Source organism: Clinocottus analis, unplaced genomic scaffold (assembly GCF_023055335.1).
Source record: "Clinocottus analis isolate CAN_PGR_092001 unplaced genomic scaffold, fCliAna1.0.p SCAF_16, whole genome shotgun sequence".
NCBI lineage: Eukaryota > Metazoa > Chordata > Actinopteri > Perciformes > Cottidae > Clinocottus > Clinocottus analis.
Window position 1 is genome coordinate 12,406,886 of NW_027175887.1, and position 21,847 is coordinate 12,428,732.

Here is a 21,847-nt window from a genome sequence, read left to right on the forward strand (position 1 = left end):
ATGGGCTGACATGATCCCTTGTTACAAACAGAGGGAGAAAGGCGACAGAGGGCTCAGTAAGAGAAGGAAACAAGAGAGAGAGAGAGGCTTGGGTGTGGGAGCGAGTTAAGGAAAACTCCACTGTGAGCTGTGGTTTGGCTCTTTAGTCCATTTAACATTAATTGTGTTGCACATCAGACATTTTAAAGCAGCTTTGCCATTCTGGGGATGAAATTAGACAATCCTGAGCAAAAAATAGGTTGGATCCCTTTTACCATGCAGCACAAAAGTAGCCTAAATGACTGGAATAATGTAGAGTATATACACTCTCCTGTCTATGAAACACCTCGCTCGTTCGTGCGAGCTTGAATGTCTCTTTAAACCACATTGGTGCAGGGTAAACTTTTTGATTTTCTCTTCACTTACTGTGCATCTTATTTTCTAGCAATTGATTTTCCTCGTGATTGGTTAGGCTCCCTGAGTATACGCCTCTAATTGCAGGCATGGCGAGTGGATCCCTGAGCCTCACAGGTGTTTCATGAAAGGAGAACAAACAAGCCGAGAGTAGAGCGGCATGAATGAGACGACACAGAGTGTGAGAGTGAGTGAGTCAGACAGACAGAGAGAGACACAAAGAACAAAACAAATTATTAATAGGTTGTGATCCAGCCATTTGTGATGCTGATTTTACGGCAGAAAGGTGACGGCCTTTCTCTTTCTCCATTTATGTTTTTCCATTCTGTGTTATGAGGCGAACCTATTTCTTTTCAAAATAGTGGAATGGGGAATGACACAATGTCATACTGTAATATAACTCAAACAAAAAGCAACAGGGTCATTCTAGCGACCGGGTGAAAGTGTTTTAACTGGCACGTGGTGCATCTACAAACAGACAAGCTCAGTCTACCTTTGATCCGGTGTTCTCCATCCTCAAGTGATGTAAAAGTGTCTGGAGATCTCGGGGGAATTCAGTCTTTTTGACAACATCTCGCAGTAGTGGAATCAGGAAGGTGTGTAAAACATGCCCAATCGAGGCCACGTTCCAAAAGCCCACATCAATAACTTGCCTAACCTAGCTAAATGCTAGCTAAACGCTAGCTAGGCATGCTAACAAGCCCACAAAGACACTGCTAACATGCAGAGGTTAAGCCGGGATAATGTTTCTACCACAGTGTACAAGTTAAACATGTTTGAATTTGCTAATCAGCGTTGGCGGGCCGTGGTTTTGGTCACTACGCCAGCTTGCGCGCTGTTGAACTGGCCCCAAAGCTGTCATAAAACATCATGTCAAAAAGCTATCCGATAGTTGTTGACATATATTTTATACCAAAGTGGTGAACTGAACAACTGACAGAATGGCATTGCCATTGCCATGCCTTTAGTTTACCAATAATTTGGTTTCCTTATTCCTAAATAAAACTCATGTATGATAATACAAGGGGATGAAAGGATTCTTGGTGTGCTCAAGAGGGAGAAGTCCATATACCTCCAGCTGTTTTTTCACCACAATCATATATCAATATTTCATCTAAAAGGCTACTAAAACACTTGACACACACGAATGCTATGTGGCATTTAGTGAAAGCTTTTTTGTGAACCAAGAGAGGCTCCTGTGCCGTCTCGCTAATGCCAAAGGAAAGAATTGCTATTTTGGCCTGAATTTTACCCCAGGCTCAGCCGAGCTGCTGTGACAGCTCCCACTCAGCTGCCGCTCTCTCAACAGTCTCTCTTCTTTTTCAACCCCAACACCCCAAAGAAGTCTTTCCACCTCCCTAAGTATAAGCCACGAGGCACGCTGGCTCAGGGATAGAGAGTGACTGACAGCAACATGACTGACAGACTGAACTGTTAGTTCTTAGTTGGTTTTGTGGACTAAAACTTCTAAATCCAGAGAAAAAAATATTTCATGCATTTTACTTCCATTTTCAAGTTTTTTTTTCAGTTTGAAAATAACTGCTTCATTATTATCACAAGTGACGACTGCTGCTATAAAATATTCAAACCAAATTCCACACTAAAAATTAGTAAAAAGAATGTATGCTCACTTTGACACACACACGCGCACTCAGAGTAAATCATTTCCATTTTCTCTGTCCTTGTTTCCTTTGACCTTGACTTTTCTGCCTTTTTCTTCTCTTAAGTTATGGGAGTGAGGACTTGGGTGTGATTTATACTGTCTGCAAAGAGACAAAATCATTAATACCTTTTCTGTTTTTAACATTTTAGGAATGAGAGAAAGGTTTGTGGAAGTGAAAATGCACACGAGCAAGTCATTAACCTGCGTTATACAGACTGAATACGATGTAATACCTAAAAAATAACTAAAAACAACCCCTAATCTTTGTTCCTAAAAAATGAAACAGGAAACATTAAACATGGTAAGTTAAACAGAGATTTTTCGCCATCTCCTTTCAATACACAACAAAAACATTTGATCCGTTGAAAGCAGACGTGCAGGGGCTCATCACTCGTATCACCATAAACCATAATTATTTTTTCAGTTGGTTCACTTCAGAAGTTTCTGATTGCTTCTGCTGCAGCGAGCGTAGAACAAACACTGCAGGTCTAGTGGTTAGTTCCCGTGGCGTGCTGAAGCCTCCGAGGTCACGTCCCACCTAGTGCTTTCGCCCCGACTTACCTTTGCTATTGGTTTGCAAGTTAACTTTATTTTGAACTTTGTTTTCAGTGAAGGGCTCCGAGGGAGAATAAAGTACTCCACCAAGGCCTGCGAGTCTACGTGACCTGTTCTCTCTCTCCTTCTCCACCCCAGTCCTTCGTTTTTTTGTCCTCATCAGACTACTACAATATTAATCCACATGTGCTGCAAGACTGAAATGAAGTAGAAGGGGCTCAATAATGCATAGCACACCCTCTTGTGTGTTGCTACCTTCAGGTGGAGCTGGTACAAAATTAGGACATTGAAATTAAGAGCAAGCCCGGCTGGTTAATGAAGTCCAAGTTTACTTTTTAACTGGCTCAGAAAGTTCTAGTTGCCATGCAGTCAGTTGGAATAAGTTTGTCTTATCTCCAGTGTGTCTGTGTGTGAGCTTGTGTGTGTGTGTGTGTGTGTGTGTGTGTGTGTGTGTGTGTGTCTGGATTGGTGGCAAGTCCCTTGTCGGCATGTCAGCACAGCAGGAGAGCCAATGTTCCTGTCTTTATTAATTACTACCTGACACGCACACACATGCTCACACAGTCAAACCTCCTTAAACTACTCGACAAAAATGCACACAATTACACAGCCAAACACACACCTGTCTCTAGCAGCATCTTTATTTTTTTTCCGCATCTCTCTCACACACACACACACACACACACACACACAGACACACAGTGGCAGTAGGAAGCAGTGTGTCCCCATGTCCCCTCTGCATGTACTCATGCTTGGTTAGGCCAGAAGGTGCTCTGAAGGCACACAAAGCTAAGCTGCTAATCTCAACTCGAGGCTTCTCCAGAGTGGCCCCGTAAAAAAAAACAGGGATAGATACTGTACTGGAGATATCTAGTTCAGATCTGGGGCTTGTTTTGTCTTTGGGGCCACATAACAATTTCCAGAAGAACCCAAAAACATGTCAAACGGATGTTTGGCGTTGCATTATTAATTTGTCTAGCTTACTGTAGCAATATCATTGGGTACTGTATCCCAACTCACATAGCTGTCATTTGTTATGCGTCCAAGTTTCTCCACAGCGTCACCACTTGTCCTCATTTTCATTAACATCATTATAGGGAGTCAAATGGCCATTCGCTCATTTTAACGGGCCTGATCATCAACCTATTTGTGAAGGGCACAATATGAGCAGCGCTGCCAAGTCCCGCCGCCGGAATGCTAACTAAAACAAAATGATAAAACAAAAAAGGAGGACAGCGCACTCGCCCATCGCTTCACCTCCCAAACATTAAGACTACGTAATGGGACGGTGACAGTGCTGTCAGTGTTCATCTGCAGTTTGTGAGCGAGCTCCTTGGAGCAGCTCGGGAACATCAAGCAGGTAAAGTAAAATACTCTCCTGTTAGCCATGTGCAAGGGCACCTTGTACGTAAACCTCAACGGCTCCGGTGGTGCTGTTCAGTAGTTAGTGGTACAAGAGTGCGTCTGTGCCGAGAGGCTCTCAAGTGTGAGTATGCAGCTGTCAAATTTTGAAGCACAGCAATACTGAAAAAATGCCTCAGAAAACTGCTGTGTGCATCTGTTAAAGTTGTTAAAAGAAGGAATAGGCCTACATTAATATTCATCTTTAATGGAGGCACGTTTTCACAGCTTTCACCATCTAAGAATGACAAAATAATACCTCCGCAATAATTATTTCGTTGATGATCTGTCGGATCTGAGAACAACGTGAATAAATTGAGGAATTGTTAGCTGTGATAGAAACGGGTGGAAAAAAAGTGTGCCCTCTTTGCAAACCACTTCAATGGAAATAACAGGGTTCCTCTATAATCTCATATTCCAATTCCAAAAATGGCAGCAGTTGCAAAAAACAAAACAAAAAAAAAAACATTGAAATTCAGAACACAGGACACAAAATTGAGGATGATGGCACAAAAGAACTTTTCCTCATAATTCCATTTGTTTAAATATAGGAGCAATTTTGGTCGCGGTATTGCTTGATTTATCTTTTTTTGTCTCTTCTTCTCTCCGGCATTTTCCTCCCTCTCTGGCTGTGCTGGGGCTAAATGCTCTCTTGAGGGCGATGTCAGAGTTTGTTAGAGGACAGTAAAGAGACAAGCTGTGTGTACATGCGCCTCAGTACCTTCAAATGTCTCAAACACAACGCAAAGTTTTGCAAAGCAGTCATTCGAGACAATGTTTGTCATTAGGTAAAGGATCTGGTGCAGGGGCACGGCTGGGGAGTACCGTTTATAACTTCGTTAAAGGATGTACAATCACTTAAATATCACACATACATGCATATCTAGAGTAAATATAGATGTGCACACTCTCTTCTGATTTCACATGACTTACAAACAAGTTATGAAATGAAATAAAAACAGAAAGCAACGCCTAGAAACTGCAGAGAAGAAGGCATTGCAACGCGGGCTGCAATAGCTGACTGGTTATCTAAAGCATAACCAAGGTCAGTCACTGCAGCTCAACTGGTGCCATTTGATATTAACCGGCTCTGACAGTGACTGCACCCGGTGGAATCGCATCTCTGCAGGCTGGCAAGCTCAGGTATGGGCGAGCAAAATATGCTTCGACAGGAGGACAAAGGAGCAGACACGCACTGAGTCCCAGGAATAAAAACTAAACCGCTTCTGCTTGCGTTACAATGCGCGCACAATTAAATGAATTACATATAGAGCGAGTGAGGCGATGCAACAGTGGCATTAGTGGAAGCACGTTACCTTGGGAAAATAATACTTCTGATCTTTCCTTATGTATGTAGCTTTAAATCATCCATTTGTTGTTAGATCAATCTATGGAAATGTATATCAAAGCTTATACTTTATCATATTATGTTTATGTAACTAAGCTATTAAAAATGTAATTATATTTAATGCAACAGTTAAGTTCACCACATTTTACACTGTTTGGTAATTTGAAAGCAATTACAACCAAATGAAAGTAGTGTGTTATTGAAACATTCAACATTAGTCATACGTACTATACTTGAAATGGCTTTGTGCAAACTATATCCCCAAATTATAGTTTCAATAAAACGCAGCATCTCTCTAATCCAGTCCATGATTGGAACCAAGGGAAACGTAGGAAACTGTTGCTTCAATTTACCTTCTGCTCATTGACGCGATGACGACTCCATAAGTGACGTCTGTCTCGCTGACATGTCAACTTTGTCCCTTTGTCTGTTTCACCATCTGCCTGACTTTGGCGTACAGATGGCTGAAGTAACTCAAAGAAGCAGAGGAGGAGAGGATGAAAGAGAAGAAGAGTGACAAAACTGGGCATGCGATGAAGGGAGGGAGGAAGAGAGTGAAAGATGGGATCCCCATTAATCACATGTGGCGAGGAGGCAAATTCAGCACATTTCTAGGAGATACTCACACATCAGCAGTAACTCTGTCCTCTAATTAATGTCTCAATGAGAGAACAAAATAATGTCCTGAATCCTTTGTGTTTAGGTTCTTTTAGATGCAATTTATACACTACTATGTAAAAATTAGAAGGACGTTGCTGTGCCACAAAACATTTACAGTGAGGTTTATGATTCCCTGACCTCATTGACATTATTAACATGGAGGTTAATGAGGGATAAATGCACATAAATTGCATCGCAATCAACCAGAATGCTCTGTGATCAGTCAGATTACATCTGGTTCAAATTGAGATTACAGCTGACTATTTTTTTAATATATATTTTTACTACAAAAAACACTGAGGCCGAGTTCTAGAGGAGTTTAGTTCGAGAGGAGTTTCGTTCGAGAGGAGTTTCATTCGAGAGGAGTTTCATTCGAGAGGAGTTGGGGATTTTCCTCTCCCCTGACTAGCGTCTTCCTCACAAGCTGCACACAGGCACCAAGATCCCTCCCGAGAGGGTCGAGCAGCTTACCTTTTGCCTGAGAGTCAAACTTTTAGGCAAAACTATTATATATCGCTCGCCACTGCTTGTTCAGCTTACATCTTCTTCTTATATTTATCGACCAGCAGATATTTTTTGATGACCAAAATGTGACAATTAGCTTTCAATAATTTACTAAATGAGCTTGTGCTGTATTGGAAAAGACTTGAAACTACCACGTTTACAGAGGTACTAAGTCAAGCAAGAAGTAGAGTAATTGTGTTATAGACTTCGATACAATCAGACTTAATTTTGCAACCAGAGAGTCGGGCAATTCTGCTTCACTTTTCAGACCCGGAGGTTAGGCCCCTGATGCTCACACAGCTATTAAAACAGGCAACCCATGAACATGTCCACATCAACACAAATCATCAGAATTTGTAAATTAAGTGTCTTCATCTCTGAATCAATATAACTGGCACTCACACACGTTTACTGGCCTTGGGACCATACAAGGTCCCAAAGTAATGTAGGCATGTTCTGATCAATAACCCATTCAAGCGCTAAATGACATGCAAGGTGTTAGGTAGGATTGAGGTGTGTGTGTGTGTGTGTGTGTGTGTGTGTGTGTAATAAGATGAAGGGTCACACTATCACTTATGTTCCTGCCATGACTGCAACAATACTAGAGACAATGAGAGAGAGAAAGAAAGAAAGAAAGAAAGAAAGAAAGAAAGAAAGAAAGAAAGAAAGAAAGAGAAGCAAAGGCTGACCAAAATACAGCGTGAAAAGTAAATGGACTGTACTTGTATCACACTTTTCTATTCTTTCGACCACTTAAAGCACTTTAACACCACATGCCATCATTCACACCCCACTCACACGCTGATGGGAGGGGCTACCAGGCGAGGTGCCACCTTCCCGTCATGCGCTTTCATACATGCCAGGAACAGCCCGCGGGAGCAACGTGGAGTTAAGGAACCGCCGATCCTCTGATTGAAGGAGGCCCCTGCTCTCCGAGCCACGGTCGCACGTGAGGAAAGGTAGCGGTAGTTGGTTGGAACAAATTCTAAGAATTCAGAAAAATAAAAAGTTATTTTGTGATTGTTTCACGGCGGTTATGTTTCAGAGCACAAATAAACACACCCGCGCCCCACAGGGAGGTGCCACACCGCCAGATTATGAATGAATGCACCGAAGGGCAGGCTTTGTCCTGTTGGCTCTGCTCGGCGTGCGTGCCACACAGCAGCCGCTCTGCACTCGTAGGAAAGAGAGGAGAGCGGGAGGGGGTGGGGAGGGGGAGCCGCTGCACATGAAAACGCTTCAAAAACAGCCTCTTTGTATTTGACACAGTTAAACGGGACATATTCCCTCAGTATCAGACACCGAGTGTGTGACAAAGCTGCGGTATTTGATGACCATAAGCGAGCTGCACACCCTGTAATTGGCTGGGGGTTACACCCCCATGTTGGGGCCCGAAGGCTCTTTGCTGATGCCCAGAAACAGCAAAATAAGATGAAAAAGAGAAAATACAGGCAGAGGGTATCGTCTCTGCAGAAACAGACAGCGCCACGCACTTGTAGCGGGTCATTAATGATGAGTCAGAAGGTTATTTCTGTATCAGACTACTGTTTGTTTTTTTTAATGGAAAAGTCTTGTCCTAATTACACCTTTAAACAGTCGACGATAATTGTGACATACGGAGAGAGAAAAATAACAAAAGTGGGGGAGGGATGAAGAGCAGGTGTCGGAGAATGTGTAAGTGAAACAGATGGAGTGGAAACAAATGTATTGTGATAACGTCGTTTAAACAGTGCTTGGCTCTCTGAGGGCCCTGGCTGCCTTTGCGCTCCTCTCACACTCGTTTGACTGGGAAAATGGCCAAAAGGATGGGCCAAAAGGACACAATCTCACCCTCTCTCTCTCTCTCTATCTCTCTTACTCTTAGTCTCTCTCTCGCACCCTCCCTCCCTGCCAGGAGACTAAATTGTACAGATCTGTGCTGTCAAATCTCATTTGCGAGAAAAATAGCACACTGGTTATTACTTGAAGACAGCAGGTTGTTTGAGAAGTGTTGGTTTGTGTCACACAGTACTGTGTGTGGTCTTAGTTGAAGGACAAAGCAAATGTGTGTGTACAGTTTGTGATTGCCTAAAGAGTATTTTGGGTAAGATTTAAGTTGGTTTGTGCAATCTATGTGTACAGCACACACACTCAATGTGACGACACACAGCTGACCGTCATAGGAGGTGGTCTTCAATACAGCAGTTGGTTGTAATAATAACATGAAGCGGTGACATGTCAGCTGTGTTGCCCAAACAAAAGTCAGAGCAGGATTGAGCCCACTGGATCAACCTGTGGGTGAGGAAAGGCTTATTTGCAGTAATATACGGTTAATCTAGAGGCCAAATCCAATAGTTGCATGGGCCAATACTTCAGTCAGTCTATATGACCTTTTCTTTTCTCTTCCCAAGTTCAGTAGTTCACAGCTTTTCATTTGTGTCATGGCCGCTGCCAGCTCCTGTGTAGCCTGGCGAGGGTGTAAGATGCCATGTGTCCACTCTCACACATTCACAAGGAGGATTATCACGTGTTGAGATTCCCGCAATCTCCAGCAGTGTCCCTGTTTCCCGAAAGAGATTCCCTGGCAGTCTCTGGTGTATACAATCCCCTGCTGGCGTCTTCACAGGATTTGTTTCACTTTTCTGACTCCACCAACCCGATGAAAAGCATGTAAAAATGTTCTATTTTCTCTTTTCCTCTCTCCTTGAGGCATCCCTTCGCTATTGTGTTACCACATCTCCTCCTTTATTACTCCTCCAAACCTCATCTCATTCTTTCCTTTGTTTCACTTTTTACTCTCCTGAGTCCCTTTCTGAGCTCGTTGCGGTTCTGTCAGTAACTCCGGCACTGATTCAGTTCCATGACAATCTACAGAGTTTTTGAAGAAATCCACCAACTCAGCTACTTAGGAAGTGTGTGTGTGTGTGTGTGTGTGTGTGTGTGTGTGTGTGTGTGTGTGTGTGTGTGTGTGTGTGTGTGTGTGTGTGTGTGTGTGTGTAAGTATAAAGCTGGTCTTTTATGACCTAAGCCCCAAGGCTCATTTGAGCTGCAGATTCCGGCCATCAACTAATGTCCAAACATCTGTGAGGTAACACACAAACACAAACACACACACACACGTTAAGCTTTTATCATTGGCCAGAGGAAGGGTTTTAGCATCCGCCCTGACAGATGCCACCCCCCGTCCCCTTCCACACACACACACACACACACAGACACCCACACGAGAGGGATTTCGGCTGAGTGTGATCCATATGTGTGTAACATATATCTGACAGCTGGGATTATGTGTATATGAGACTAAGAAGAACGAAAGAGAGAGAGAGAGTTGTGTGTGTGTGTGTGTGTGTGTGTGTGTGTGTGTGTGTAAGACAGTGACAGAGCAGGGCATTACAGCTGGTCCCTATTGGTCACTAACTAACCTTTTCTTCTCTCTCTTCATGGCTTTTCTTTCTGTCTTCGACACTCCCTTTGTCTTAAGTTCTGCTCCTTTTGTTTTATTTCTTCTCCTCCTTTCGCTTTTTTACTGTCCTCTTTCTAACCTCTCCCCTTCCAGAGCACACGGAGAGATAAGGGATTAATCCCAGGAGAGAGGAAGAGTCACTGGACAGAAGTCAGAAAATGGTCAGTGATGAAGGTGTGCGTTGTAGATAATTCATTCTTCCTCCGTGAGTCCAGGTGGACTCGTAGATGAAGATGTAGTAGAAGAAAGCTCCTTAACATTCAAAAGTCATATTTTTCTTATAGTGATTGGTGTTGTTATTATTTTCAGAGCAGATAATAGCGAAATAGATATTTACATATGTATTATGTATAGACCATGCATTTCCAAAAATATTAACAACCTTATTTCAAACCCGTAATCAGTGATTCTATTGCCGCCTTGGAGGCAGTAGAGACAAGTTTTTATCTGCACTGAAATATCAGCACCTATTAAGTTATGTTAACTAGTGCGCTGCCCATTTGGGACCGGCCAATTGCTTGAACCCCGGGAGTGCTAATTCAAGAAGATTATGAATACCGCTGCATTTCTTTGCCTGGAGGATTGGTTTAGGTTAGGCATTGACCTTGAGTACTTAAGGTCAGGATAGATAGCCGACGTTACAAGTACCTGGACGAGCGTGGACAACTGGCCAATCCTAGCAGGGCAAGTCTTGCCAAGGACAGCAATGGGATTCATAATAATGTCTCGTTGACTGCAGGAATGTGAAGAAGAGTTCTGTTGTTATGTTGGCATATCCACCATCAGGAAGAAAACGTTAACAGCAGGTCATAAAGGACCCCTGCAGACGGCACGCTCAACTTAGTCCAGATTGCGCAGAATCCCCTCCCCCCCAGTGCCCAGAGCAACATTGCTTATTTTAAGTTGATCTATTAAATGTAAACATCAATACAACCACCAAGGGGGACGTAGATCTGATGAACAGTTCTCTAGATGTGTGAAGGATGCGCACACACACGGTCTTTGCCTGATAGTTGGATATATTAAACTCTTGCTTACAACCCTGTTGTTGTTTTTACCCGTTTTAATGCCCGCCGCGAATGAGCAATAAGAGTCAACCAAAAACGACGCCTTTCACATTGTCCATTGATACATTTGCACACATGTTACTGACATATAGCCCCGAAGCTTTGCTGCAGTTCCTGTATTCTCTCTGCAACACATCCCCATTTAGCATTTGGTTCCCTGTTTGCTGTGTGTGATCTCTGTTATTCGCCTGTTTGAAGACGTCTGCGTGCCGTTCATTTATAACTTCATTTAGTGCCACTTTCCGATCTCAGCATTACCCCTCCCCCTCTCTGTGTCTCCGCCTTTCACTGTGAAAGAGGTCTGAAGTTGCAGTCACCAGAGCAATTAGAGACTTCATGTTCCTCCTCACTGTCAAGAGGCAAGAATGCACACACGCACACACACACACACACACAACACACAGGCGCACACAGATGACACGCACACACACAACACATACACACCCGTCCTCTGCCGTCCTCTGAGCTGACAGGCACTGGGCAAAAGTTCACTCTGCCACTGTGCTAACTATCTTCCCTTCTCCTTCACTCTGTCTCCCTCTCACACTCTGCCGTTTTAGAAAAGTGCTAACTAGCAATCTCAAACCTGCTTCCACTTCCCTCTCTGCCCGCCTATCTGAGGGCTATCATCCGTCTTTTTCGTCTCCATCTTTTCTCTTTTATACGTCTCTCACAGAGACGTCACAAGCTTGTCCTTCACTCAGTGTTTTGCTTTTGTGCAGCTCACTGACTTCCCATCCCTCTCTATCTGCACACTAATTACCATTCATCATGCACCAGCTCCATCTCTCTCCATCTATCTATCTCTCTATCTCTCTCTCGTTCCTGTCTTTCTTTCTTCTTTTATCTGTCTTTGCTCATCGAGTACTCACATCCTTCGTTTTCAGTGTGCCATATATGTTATTAGTGAATTATGCATCCTCATAGCTCATAGGCCAACTCTGATATCTTGTGATGTCGAGTTGAGTCGGTGCCCATGTGAAGTGCTGCAAACACGCAGCGGAAAACTCCCTTTAGCATCTCAGTGGCTCCCGCTTTCCTTGATTCCCAATCAAATAAACTGAACAGAGCTTCAAATCAAAAAAGGGAAAACGTTGAATGCCGAGGGAAATTCAAAATAAGCTTCTTTATCATGTCACAATAGATTGACACAATGGGGCTTCCTAAGAAGGAAAAACACTCCCTGACTTGCATGTTCATCTTAGACCTCTCTCCAACTATTAGTCTTAAAAGGATGCCACGTTATAATATCCTTGAAGAAGCAGCTTCGTGAAACTCGCTTTGATCTCTCTCAGGTGAGCACTGGCTTGGCCATGAGCCTCCTACTTTCTCTTCATCAGAGACCTTCAATGAATCTTATACCACAACCATTGATGTTTTGTGGGCTGCTTGTCATGTATTTCTGGTGAAGTTTGGTGAGGGCTCCATCACACATGACAGCTGGGCGAAGGTCACTCAGAAGGTCGTTTTGTGTGCACTGACGCAGTAGAAGTCCATGAGCCACAGAGGCTCTGGTGTTGGGGAGGGAGGGCGGGGTCATCTGCGCTTGGCATAATTCTGACCCATGAATCGGTAACGTGATGTTTGTGCCTCTCATAGCCAGGAAACAAAGACAAAGCCTCTACTCAAAGGCACTAAAAGGGCATGTGATCTGCAGGTCTCCTTGATATTGTAATGAGTCTTGTAATGTGCTCATACGTAATCGTTACCAAAGGGGAGACCTCAAAGCTGGCGCAGCGAGTAGGCAAATGGTTCATGCTGAAACATACGGCAGATCTATCAAAAAGCAGAATACTAATAAACATCCCCCGGTGACTCACACTCTCCTACAAAATTGGACTGGAAGTGTTGCAGAGGTTCGTCATAGCCGTTTGTTCTTCTTTACAAAACGTTATGTTCTTTGACACAACCTCGCTCTATTTCCTTCACAGTCGGTGGCAGAGCCAGGTTCACGAAGGGCTTAAAGTAGACTGAAAAAGCTGCCTGTGCACTTTCAAAAGTACCATAACTTATTCAAGTGTTATGATTTATTTGGTTCCAGGCTTTTCCTTCTCTCCCTAAATCCTGAATATCTCAGATTAGAGTTAATCTACCCCTATTTGCAATTAAAGATATATGTACATATTTAGTACTTTCGATGGTCCGACATGTCGCAGTACGCAGTGCAACTAGAATTAGCTTTTTATTGTTTTTGCGGCGTTAGCCATCGGCAAAACATAGCAGAATGTATTCTAAAAGGACAAAATGTATTCCACAGAGGAGGACCGACTGTGAGCTGTCACATCGCATCTATTAATTCTGTTTGCTGGCAGTTTAGCTTCCTCGTGTAACGAGACAAGAATATGTGGAGTAGAATAATTATTGCTTTGCTTATCTGTAGCTTTCTTTACAGCTGCCTCCGGTAATAACCGAATAATTTACATTCAAACTACTAAAATGTAGGCTTTTGTTTAAATCCTCCTGGAGGACGATGCCACAGAGTTGGCCCTCTGCTCTGAAGATGTAAAAGAACAAAGATACAAGTCAGAGCACTTATTACATATTCTACTGCCACCCGTGAACTATCTTTAACTCGAGGCTAAGCGCTGGCCCGTCATCGTTTCATTTCCATATTGCAAGTAGAAAGATCGAGCGTCATTTGAACCAGAAACATTTTGGATAACTTTCCAGCCTGTTTATTTTGTTAGAAGTGTTTGCAATTTAGCAATCAGTGCTGTTAATTCCTCATGTCTGAACATGCTATACAAACATGGACACACAAACCAGCATAGCTGACTCAGTATTGCTGTCCAACACATATAAAAGTATGAGTACTGAAGGTGTAACTTGTGAGTCAGGTTGTTTTGATGCTCGCCGACATTAAGAAGAAAAGGATCTTCTTTATGCTCTTTACTAAATGATTTTAGCACAGAAGATATTTTGTATTATAGTTGTTGGTGTGAGACAGCTGATTTCCAGCTCTGTCTCGCTTTCTGTGTCACAGAGCCAAATATAAAATATACAGATAAATAAGTGAGCTTCTGCCTCCGCACACGAGACTATTTCTGATCTGCTTTTCTTCCCCAACATTCCAGGTCTGAGTTGAAAAAGCACATTTTGTGTGGCACAAACATACAGACCCTCTCCTCAATAACCAAGAGGTCTGCTCCTCCCTTGACCAGGCAGATCATCGCTTCACGATCATTAATGTGCCCACTGTAACTTTCCTCAATCGTGTCCCCTTATCTTTGAAGAAAACTGCATTTGAAAAAATTTAAAATCTGTTCATTAGAGTTTTTTGGAGGTCGGAAGCGAAGAACAGACAGCGCAGAATGACTCATACAATTGATATAGCCCTTTGTGGATAATAGATGAGAAATAGCAAACTACAAAGCACTCACTTGGATAAAATGTACCCTGCAGTTAGTGGCGATGGAGCCATTAAATGAATAAAGTCTCTCAAAAGTAGCAGTTTGTGTAAAGCAATACTTCTGAGTTGAGCTGACATAAAAAGGAAGCCTTATCTCTTTTAAATGTAAAAAAAAAAAAAAAGGCGGCAACAATTTGATGGTGAAACAAAAACTGAGAGGGAGAAAAACGGGTTTGAGTGTGTGTCCGTGAGCATTTGCTTTTCTGTTTGTACACCTCTGACATTTATCTGTGTGTTATATCCAAAAGCAATCTACCCGCTGCTACAAAGTTCAGACGAATAGACGCTGATGTCTAAAATATTGCTGCAATATATATATATATATATATATATATATATATATATATATATATATATATATATATATATATATATATATATATATACACACGATGTCAAAGAAGAAGGTGGATAATGTCAGCCATATAAATGCAATTTCCTCCTGAGAATGTGACATTGAACTCACACGTAACCCAATTATAGCTGTGATTTAAAAACAGTGTCTCCATAATCCATAATCCAACGGTGTTTGATCGTGATAATGTGCAAGCGCACAGACCGAAGCACGTTTTGTACACATGGATTGATGCGCGCGCACAGGATTCGCTGCTACCGAGCGAGAAAATTAGAAACGATAAATGAGGCACCTGCAAGGCAGCTTATAGGCTACTTAGACCGCCAACACGTTTCCTACACATCATACTGTACCTAGCAATCCAAAAAAAATCAATAAGCGTATCCAAGCCACAGACAGGTTGCTTTTTTATTTACTATTTCCATGATGGGCTATGTAATTGGTTGAGAGACTATTCACAAACCCACTGCAGTCAGTAAGAAGTCACAGTGAAGTGGTTTGCGGTAAATCCCAGAGACATCTCATCAGTTATGCAAAAATCCCTGAAGAGAAGGCTGGCGAGGCAAATTCCACTCTCGATGTCCAATCTACCCTCAAAAGACTTAACAAGTACATGAATTTCGCTCAAAGATTCTTGGTAAATTATTGCATTCATCCTGTGAAAATCTGGCGTCTTTTAGCAAACAAGGAAAAGAGACAAACAAGATGAGATGAGTGAGCATTATAAAGTAGTAATGCCCTTCCTCGTTTGGTATTCCTCTCCATGCTTTAACATTTACTGTGAACTATGCGCTGGCAAAGTGTGAAAAGCACATGTTCAGTGCAGCAGAACTACGATGGAGGAGGTCACACAGAGTGTGTATGCACTGAGGCTTGATAGTACAGTAATCATTAGAGTCACTTTAAGCCCTTCATCGCCACTGTTCCCCTCTCATCTCCTCTTCCTCTCTCAGACAGTACAGGCTAATGGAGTTTGGACTAGACCTGAGGGAGAAGAGGGAGGAAGACGTGAGAAAGAGTGAGGAGACAGTGGGGCTCATTAGAATCAGTATTGGTCATCACTTTACCAATGGGATTTATTTTGGAAGGATAAGCATGAGCATTTCAATAAGTTCTATTAATCCTAAACAGAGGTTTGGCTCATTAATGTTTACACCTCGCTTTAAAAAGGAGACTTCCCCCGGAGGAAAAGGACAACAGCTCATAGCTGAAGCAGAGGCTCATTAAAATAAGTGGAACACTCACATTACTGCACAGGATGAAGACATGTATGGAGGTTTGGGAAGCGTCAACATCTTAAAGAAGGTGCTAACTGATTGAAAGGAGTGATAGCGTTTGCGTGCAAGAACAAAAATAAAAAGCAAAAACAAAGAGATGACAACAAAAAAACAGACAGAAGAACAAGCATGAGACAAGAGAAAGGCTTTTGATGTTTTTTAATAAAACATCCGTCAAAAAGCAAGTGGAACAACGCTTCGCATCAAGTGTCACTGCAAAGGAAGATGACAGAGATCGACCGCGTCGTCCCACAGCAACTTTCCCAACTAGAGCCTCGGAAAACAGAAGGACGGGAGGCAAAAGCTGAGCGAAAGAGAGACAAAATAATAAGAGAACCGCAGAAAGAGAGGTGAGAGAGTAGGTGACGTGTCCCAGGTGTGCGCTCCATCCTCAGCAGTAGTTAAGAGCAAGCCACGGCACCGCCTCACCCATCCGTCACCATGGAGATAACAAGCTGTCAGGGCCGCGTAGGATCATGGGCCACAGAGGCCGGTCACTCTGCTTGAACACCGCGGGAGCCAATCAGAGGAGACGGGGGAAAAGGATGAGATAATGTGAAGAGGAGGGTGGTTACTGGCATCAACCTCTTCAGCGGAAAGAGGAGAGGAAAACAAGACGAAGAGGACGAGAGAGACGATCGAAGGGAGGCGGCAAGAAAGGTGCAACACTCACAGAGTGGAAGGACGACGACGCTTTCAGAGAAGGAACAAAGAAATGGAGAAGAAGTAGAGAGAAGAGATAGAGACGCTCATGCATTTGTAACAATGTTTGGATGGGGAGGGAAACGAGAAGGTAGCCAGAGCAGTCGATGCTCTGCGCCTCAACAACTCAGACACGCATGCCAGCACATTTACTCTCTGAAAATGCTGTGCGCGGCAAGTAATTACGCTGCCTTTCAACTTTGAAAATACAGCTTAAAAATGTCTCTGTACAATGTGTGCACTTTGCAATTATTACTACAATTTAGAAGTCTGAAACAAGCCGTGCAGAAAAGGCGCGACAGTGAAAGAAGTCCCAAACTCCCAATGTTTAACATTATGACGGTCATAATTCCAGAACATTATTGCTCTTTCATTTGTATACATCACGTGATGAAACTGAAATGTTCTGCGAGCCAAGAGGGACATCGCATTAAACTCAATATTCAATATTTCACCTTCAAACAAGTCAGCACTTCACACTATCTTTCTCTGTTTCTAGTGGAGTAAATGTTGACAGGTCAGGATTCACTGAGTGCAGTCGACTGTGCTATTCGAGGTGTCGTGGTGAGTGACAGGACATGTTCTCATCGCGATCGGCATGGGAAAGTATTGATCAGAGGCACTCCTCACCACTTAACTAAGACCCAATGCAACAGTTATTTATATCCATTTAAAAGCTTGACCAGGTGAAAGGAGGCCTAACCCCTTCAAAGTAAAACACAAAGATTCTTCAAGAGCGTCAAACATCGAGTGTATCATATATATATATATATATATATATATATAGAAATATATATATATATATATATATATATAGAAATATATATATATATATATATATATATATATATAGAATATATATATATATATATATATATATATATATATATATATATATATATATATATATATATATTAGTGCAGTAGTGCATTATAATGGATCTATCAAGCTGAGGGCAACTCTGTTGGGACACACATCTTATCTGCTATCAGTCTTGACAGGAGTGGAGGAGCAGCTGCTCCTGTAGCTCTCCAGCATGTCAGGCAAAAGGCAGAGCAAAGCCTCCATTTAAATTGAGAGGAAATACAAAAAAATATCTACAGATATCTGACTATTACGAGTCGTTGGGGAGGTAAAGTGATACAGAGGAATGGAAATGAGGAGCAAAGAAGAACGGGGGGGTCGATTTGCAAATTAACTGAACTTTGTTGTAAGAGGACGGCCGTAAAATCCAATAAACCTCCATCAGGATCAACAGATTGAGGTGGGATTAACCAAAACAACGAGGGAAGTATTTGCGTTCATCTACGTGGCTCAGTGTGTGTTTAGAGTCAGCGTGTGCGCGTGCACCCTGAAGAGTAACAGCAGCAGAGAGAGGGAGAAGAAGTGTGTGGGGTGCAATATGGAGAGGTGCTCCAGGTGCTCTGCTGCAGGCAAGCGGGGGAGAGCATTAGCGTGTGTGTGTGTGTGTGTGTGTGTGTGTGTGTGTGTGTGTGTGTGTGTGTGTGTGTGTGTGTGTGACTGAAGGCCTCCCACAGCTACTGTGCAGTGAACATTATTGATCTGCGAAGAGATGGTGAAACCATCCACTCATTGTCCTCTCCACACACACAAAAAGCAAAGCAATGAGCAAAAGCAAAACCCTATTTGACGACAGTGACTACGGTATGGCAGCATGCAGGTCTTCAACCCTGTACTGCGCTCCTATTTGGTCAGTACATAAGCAATCCAGCAATATCTCTATATATATACAGAAATGTCTGCTTTAGTACGATCAATACACACACTCAAACGGGTACAAATCATTGTTCCAATGCACCAAACATCAAACTCAAGCTTTAGTTTAAGTCCCCCCCACACGGATCCCACACAAATAAAGGCACAGAGCCTGTGTGCCATCCTACACACACACACAAACAGACACACACACACGCACACACACACACACACACACACACACACACACACACACACACACACACACACATTTCGACAAAACTGTCGAAACTAACACAGTTACAGTAGGTAAAAGTAACACCTCACTACCCATCATGGTGACCAAAGTGTGTGTGTGTGTGTGTGTGTGTGTGTGTGTGTGTGTGTGTGTGTGTGTGTGTGTGTGTGTGTGTGTGTGTGTGTGTGTGTGTGTGTGTGTTGTTTTGTTTTCTTGGCTCTCCAGCTGATTCCACGAGAGAAAAATCACCTCAATTCAAGGCAATAACAACCTTCCATCAAAGGGAGATATTTTTTTTTTCACCTTACTCACACTCACTTTATATTTGTCTCACACACTCCGCCATGGGTGTCCGACAGCCAGTGAGCCACAATAGAAAGGCAGGCGATGTGAAATAAGATTTGGAGTGTGTGCAGGGAGTATGTTTTTACCCTGTGGCTCTGGGCCAACTGAGAGCAGCAAAGCTCAGCTCAGCCATTAGCAAGCAGAGTCAAATCTTTCTGAAAGCTCTTTCCCTCCAAACATCAAAGATGGAGTCTGAAATGCAAACACAAAGCCTCGCTGTCCAGTTTTGTCTGGCTGACTGCCGACACTCTTCTTGTCTTTCTGATTTTCTGGCCACCCATCTGTTTGTCTGTGGTGCAGATACATCACCTAGATGTTAGTCTATCCTTGTAGGCGCTCTCTAAATGTACGGCTTGAATATAAAGTCAGACAAGGCATTTCATGAGCTTTCGCCTCAACGCTTCACTGATTAAATGTGTCTGCATTCAGACGTTTGATCAAAATCGATTAATTCAACACAACCTATGTGTCCTGACTTCCATCATTTATTCATTCCATATTTTCTTTTCTTATTTCACAGTAATCTCTCTTGGTCTGTTATTTGGTGGTTAAGTTATTTAGTTTAAAATTGATTTCCTAAAAGACAAACATCCAAAGGTGGGAACAAAATCTAGTTAAATCAAACTGATCACTTTTTTAAAGTAAATTTAGCGTGCAATATGTCTTTATTTCCATGGAGTAAATGTGTCAATATGGGACACTACTTTGACAAAAAAAATTCCCCTTGGGGATTAATAAAGTAGATATCTATCTATCTATCTATCTATCTATCTAAAAGTGTTTATTCGCTTTCTTGTTGCTGTTGTACAGAACGGTATACGCACCTTCCCAATCTTAATCCTGTGAACAGTAGCTGTATCTTAACAATAGTCAGTTTGAAATGAATGGTTGCTACATGTTTTCTGGTGGGAACAGATTGTGTGGGGAGTGATCAAAAATGGGGGCTGGTTCACGTTATGATGTATTTTTGGAAAGTTATCCTGTCACACTGACGGTGTCTGCATGAACAGTACATGATGTGTAGAACAACATGTTGCACATGTATGTATTAGTTGCAAAGTGTTAACTTCTCCTTTGCGTACCTGAAGAGACATAACACAGCGAAGAGAAACGAGATCAGCGTCCAGTCGCGAGAGCAACGGTTCTTTAACACTTACAGTAAAACTACTTAGGAGCACAACGTTTATAAGTATGACTCAGATGACAGAGATGTATTTGAATACAACACATTTAAAGTAAATAGTATCTTTGTAAAACCTTATGAACAAAATACTATGGGCTTAACAGCAGTGAGTGAATAAGCTTGAGAATGTAGTTGCTCCTGAAAGCTCTTCTGTTCCTCTTCAAAGAGGTTTGCATTGACCGACTGCCCAAGCAAACATTTCCCTGACATTGCAATCCTTGGAGACCTGCACTCCGACTAGTGGGAGTTAAAAGAGCTGTAGCCATATTGCACGTAGATGCACACACACACACACACACACACACACACACACACACACACACACACACACACACACACACACACACACACACACTTACACACACAGCTGTCCCCAATGTAAAAAGGAGTGAAATAATCTCACCGTTGCTGTCAGTGTAGTCAGCAAACAGACATTTGTTTGTTCTGGGCGCAAGGTAAAACCACACGCACGCGCACCACACACCCACACACGCACACACACTCCATTGTTCAAGCAGCGCAATGCTGATTACTGCTTACTGCAGTTGTACTTGAAAAAGGATGCCAAACTCACTTACTTTGAGACGATTCGAGGATGTCTGTTGCACAATGTGGTAGCAAATCCACACAATAAGTAAGTGAATGGGAGGCGGGTCGGATTCAAGATGTATCAAAATGTATCAAAACAACACAAAACAGACGGACGACATCACAAAGAAACTGTGAGAACTGTGAAAAGTGGATGACGCAGAGGCGGAAGAAACACTCAAAAAGAAGGGACTGGAAGCTCCACTGCTACAAGAGGACATGAAGAGATGCCACATGAAAGGTTTACCAATGAACAAAGGTTAACGATAGCCGGCGCTGGTGTTTTAAACGGACACAAGAAACGGTAAAGTGCAACGCATGAACTTCATCTTTTGAACTGAAAAAGCACTTGGAGCGTGTGAGCAGACAGGTGAATAATTAAGGTTAGGGAATGATGAAGGTTAAGTGAGTCAAGGTTAAGGGGGGCCAGTTCCACCAGTGAAAGAAAGGATATGGGCTGGAGACCATGCGGATGCACCAGTTGCGAGGGCAGGTGGTCTGCTTGAGGCAGAAGAAGACCACTGGCGCCAGCTCTGGGAAGGGCAACACAAGAGTGCTGAGGTCACTGCCGATACTGACGTCGTCCCCTGGACCCACTTCCTCGATGATGTCATCGGCCTGCGCCAAGCCGTATTCCTCGCTCGGCCCTGGCCCTGCGAAGGAGAGGCTCCCCAGCGGCACAGGACACTCCTCGCTCATCATGGCGACCCAGCCGTGATCTGAAAGGCAACACAGGTTGACACTGGGATGAGAGGAATACAATAATGACACACCGCAGATCTCCAAGAGACTTAAGGTGCCACAAATGTGACTGCTTTGATTTAATTAGCATGCTGTGTTTGGAGTGCGGCAAATAAATAGCAATTAACTTTAGTTTATTTTGTGAAAGTTTAATTGGACGAGCAGGCTTTTGGCTCAGCTGTCACTCCCACGGATCACTCAATTTGCCGTCACGTCACAACATCACCTCACAATTGAGATATTTAACGCTTATTGTTTT

At 42.9% G+C, this 21,847-nt stretch overlaps 1 protein-coding gene across 5 annotated transcripts in view; it reads right to left on the reverse strand.

Annotated features, from left to right (window-relative positions):
* Nucleotides 1-21,847, reverse strand: part of cacna1ia (calcium voltage-gated channel subunit alpha1 Ia) — a 135,929-nt gene that overhangs the window by 80,261 nt on the left and 33,821 nt on the right. For all 5 annotated transcript variants that reach the window (XM_068578811.1, XM_068578810.1, XM_068578808.1 and 2 more), the window contains exon 2: nucleotides 21,302-21,566. In XM_068578811.1, the coding sequence (XP_068434912.1) occupies nucleotides 21,302-21,549 (248 nt within the window). In that variant the 5' untranslated portion in view covers nucleotides 21,550-21,566. The remainder of the gene's footprint in view (nucleotides 1-21,301; nucleotides 21,567-21,847) is intronic.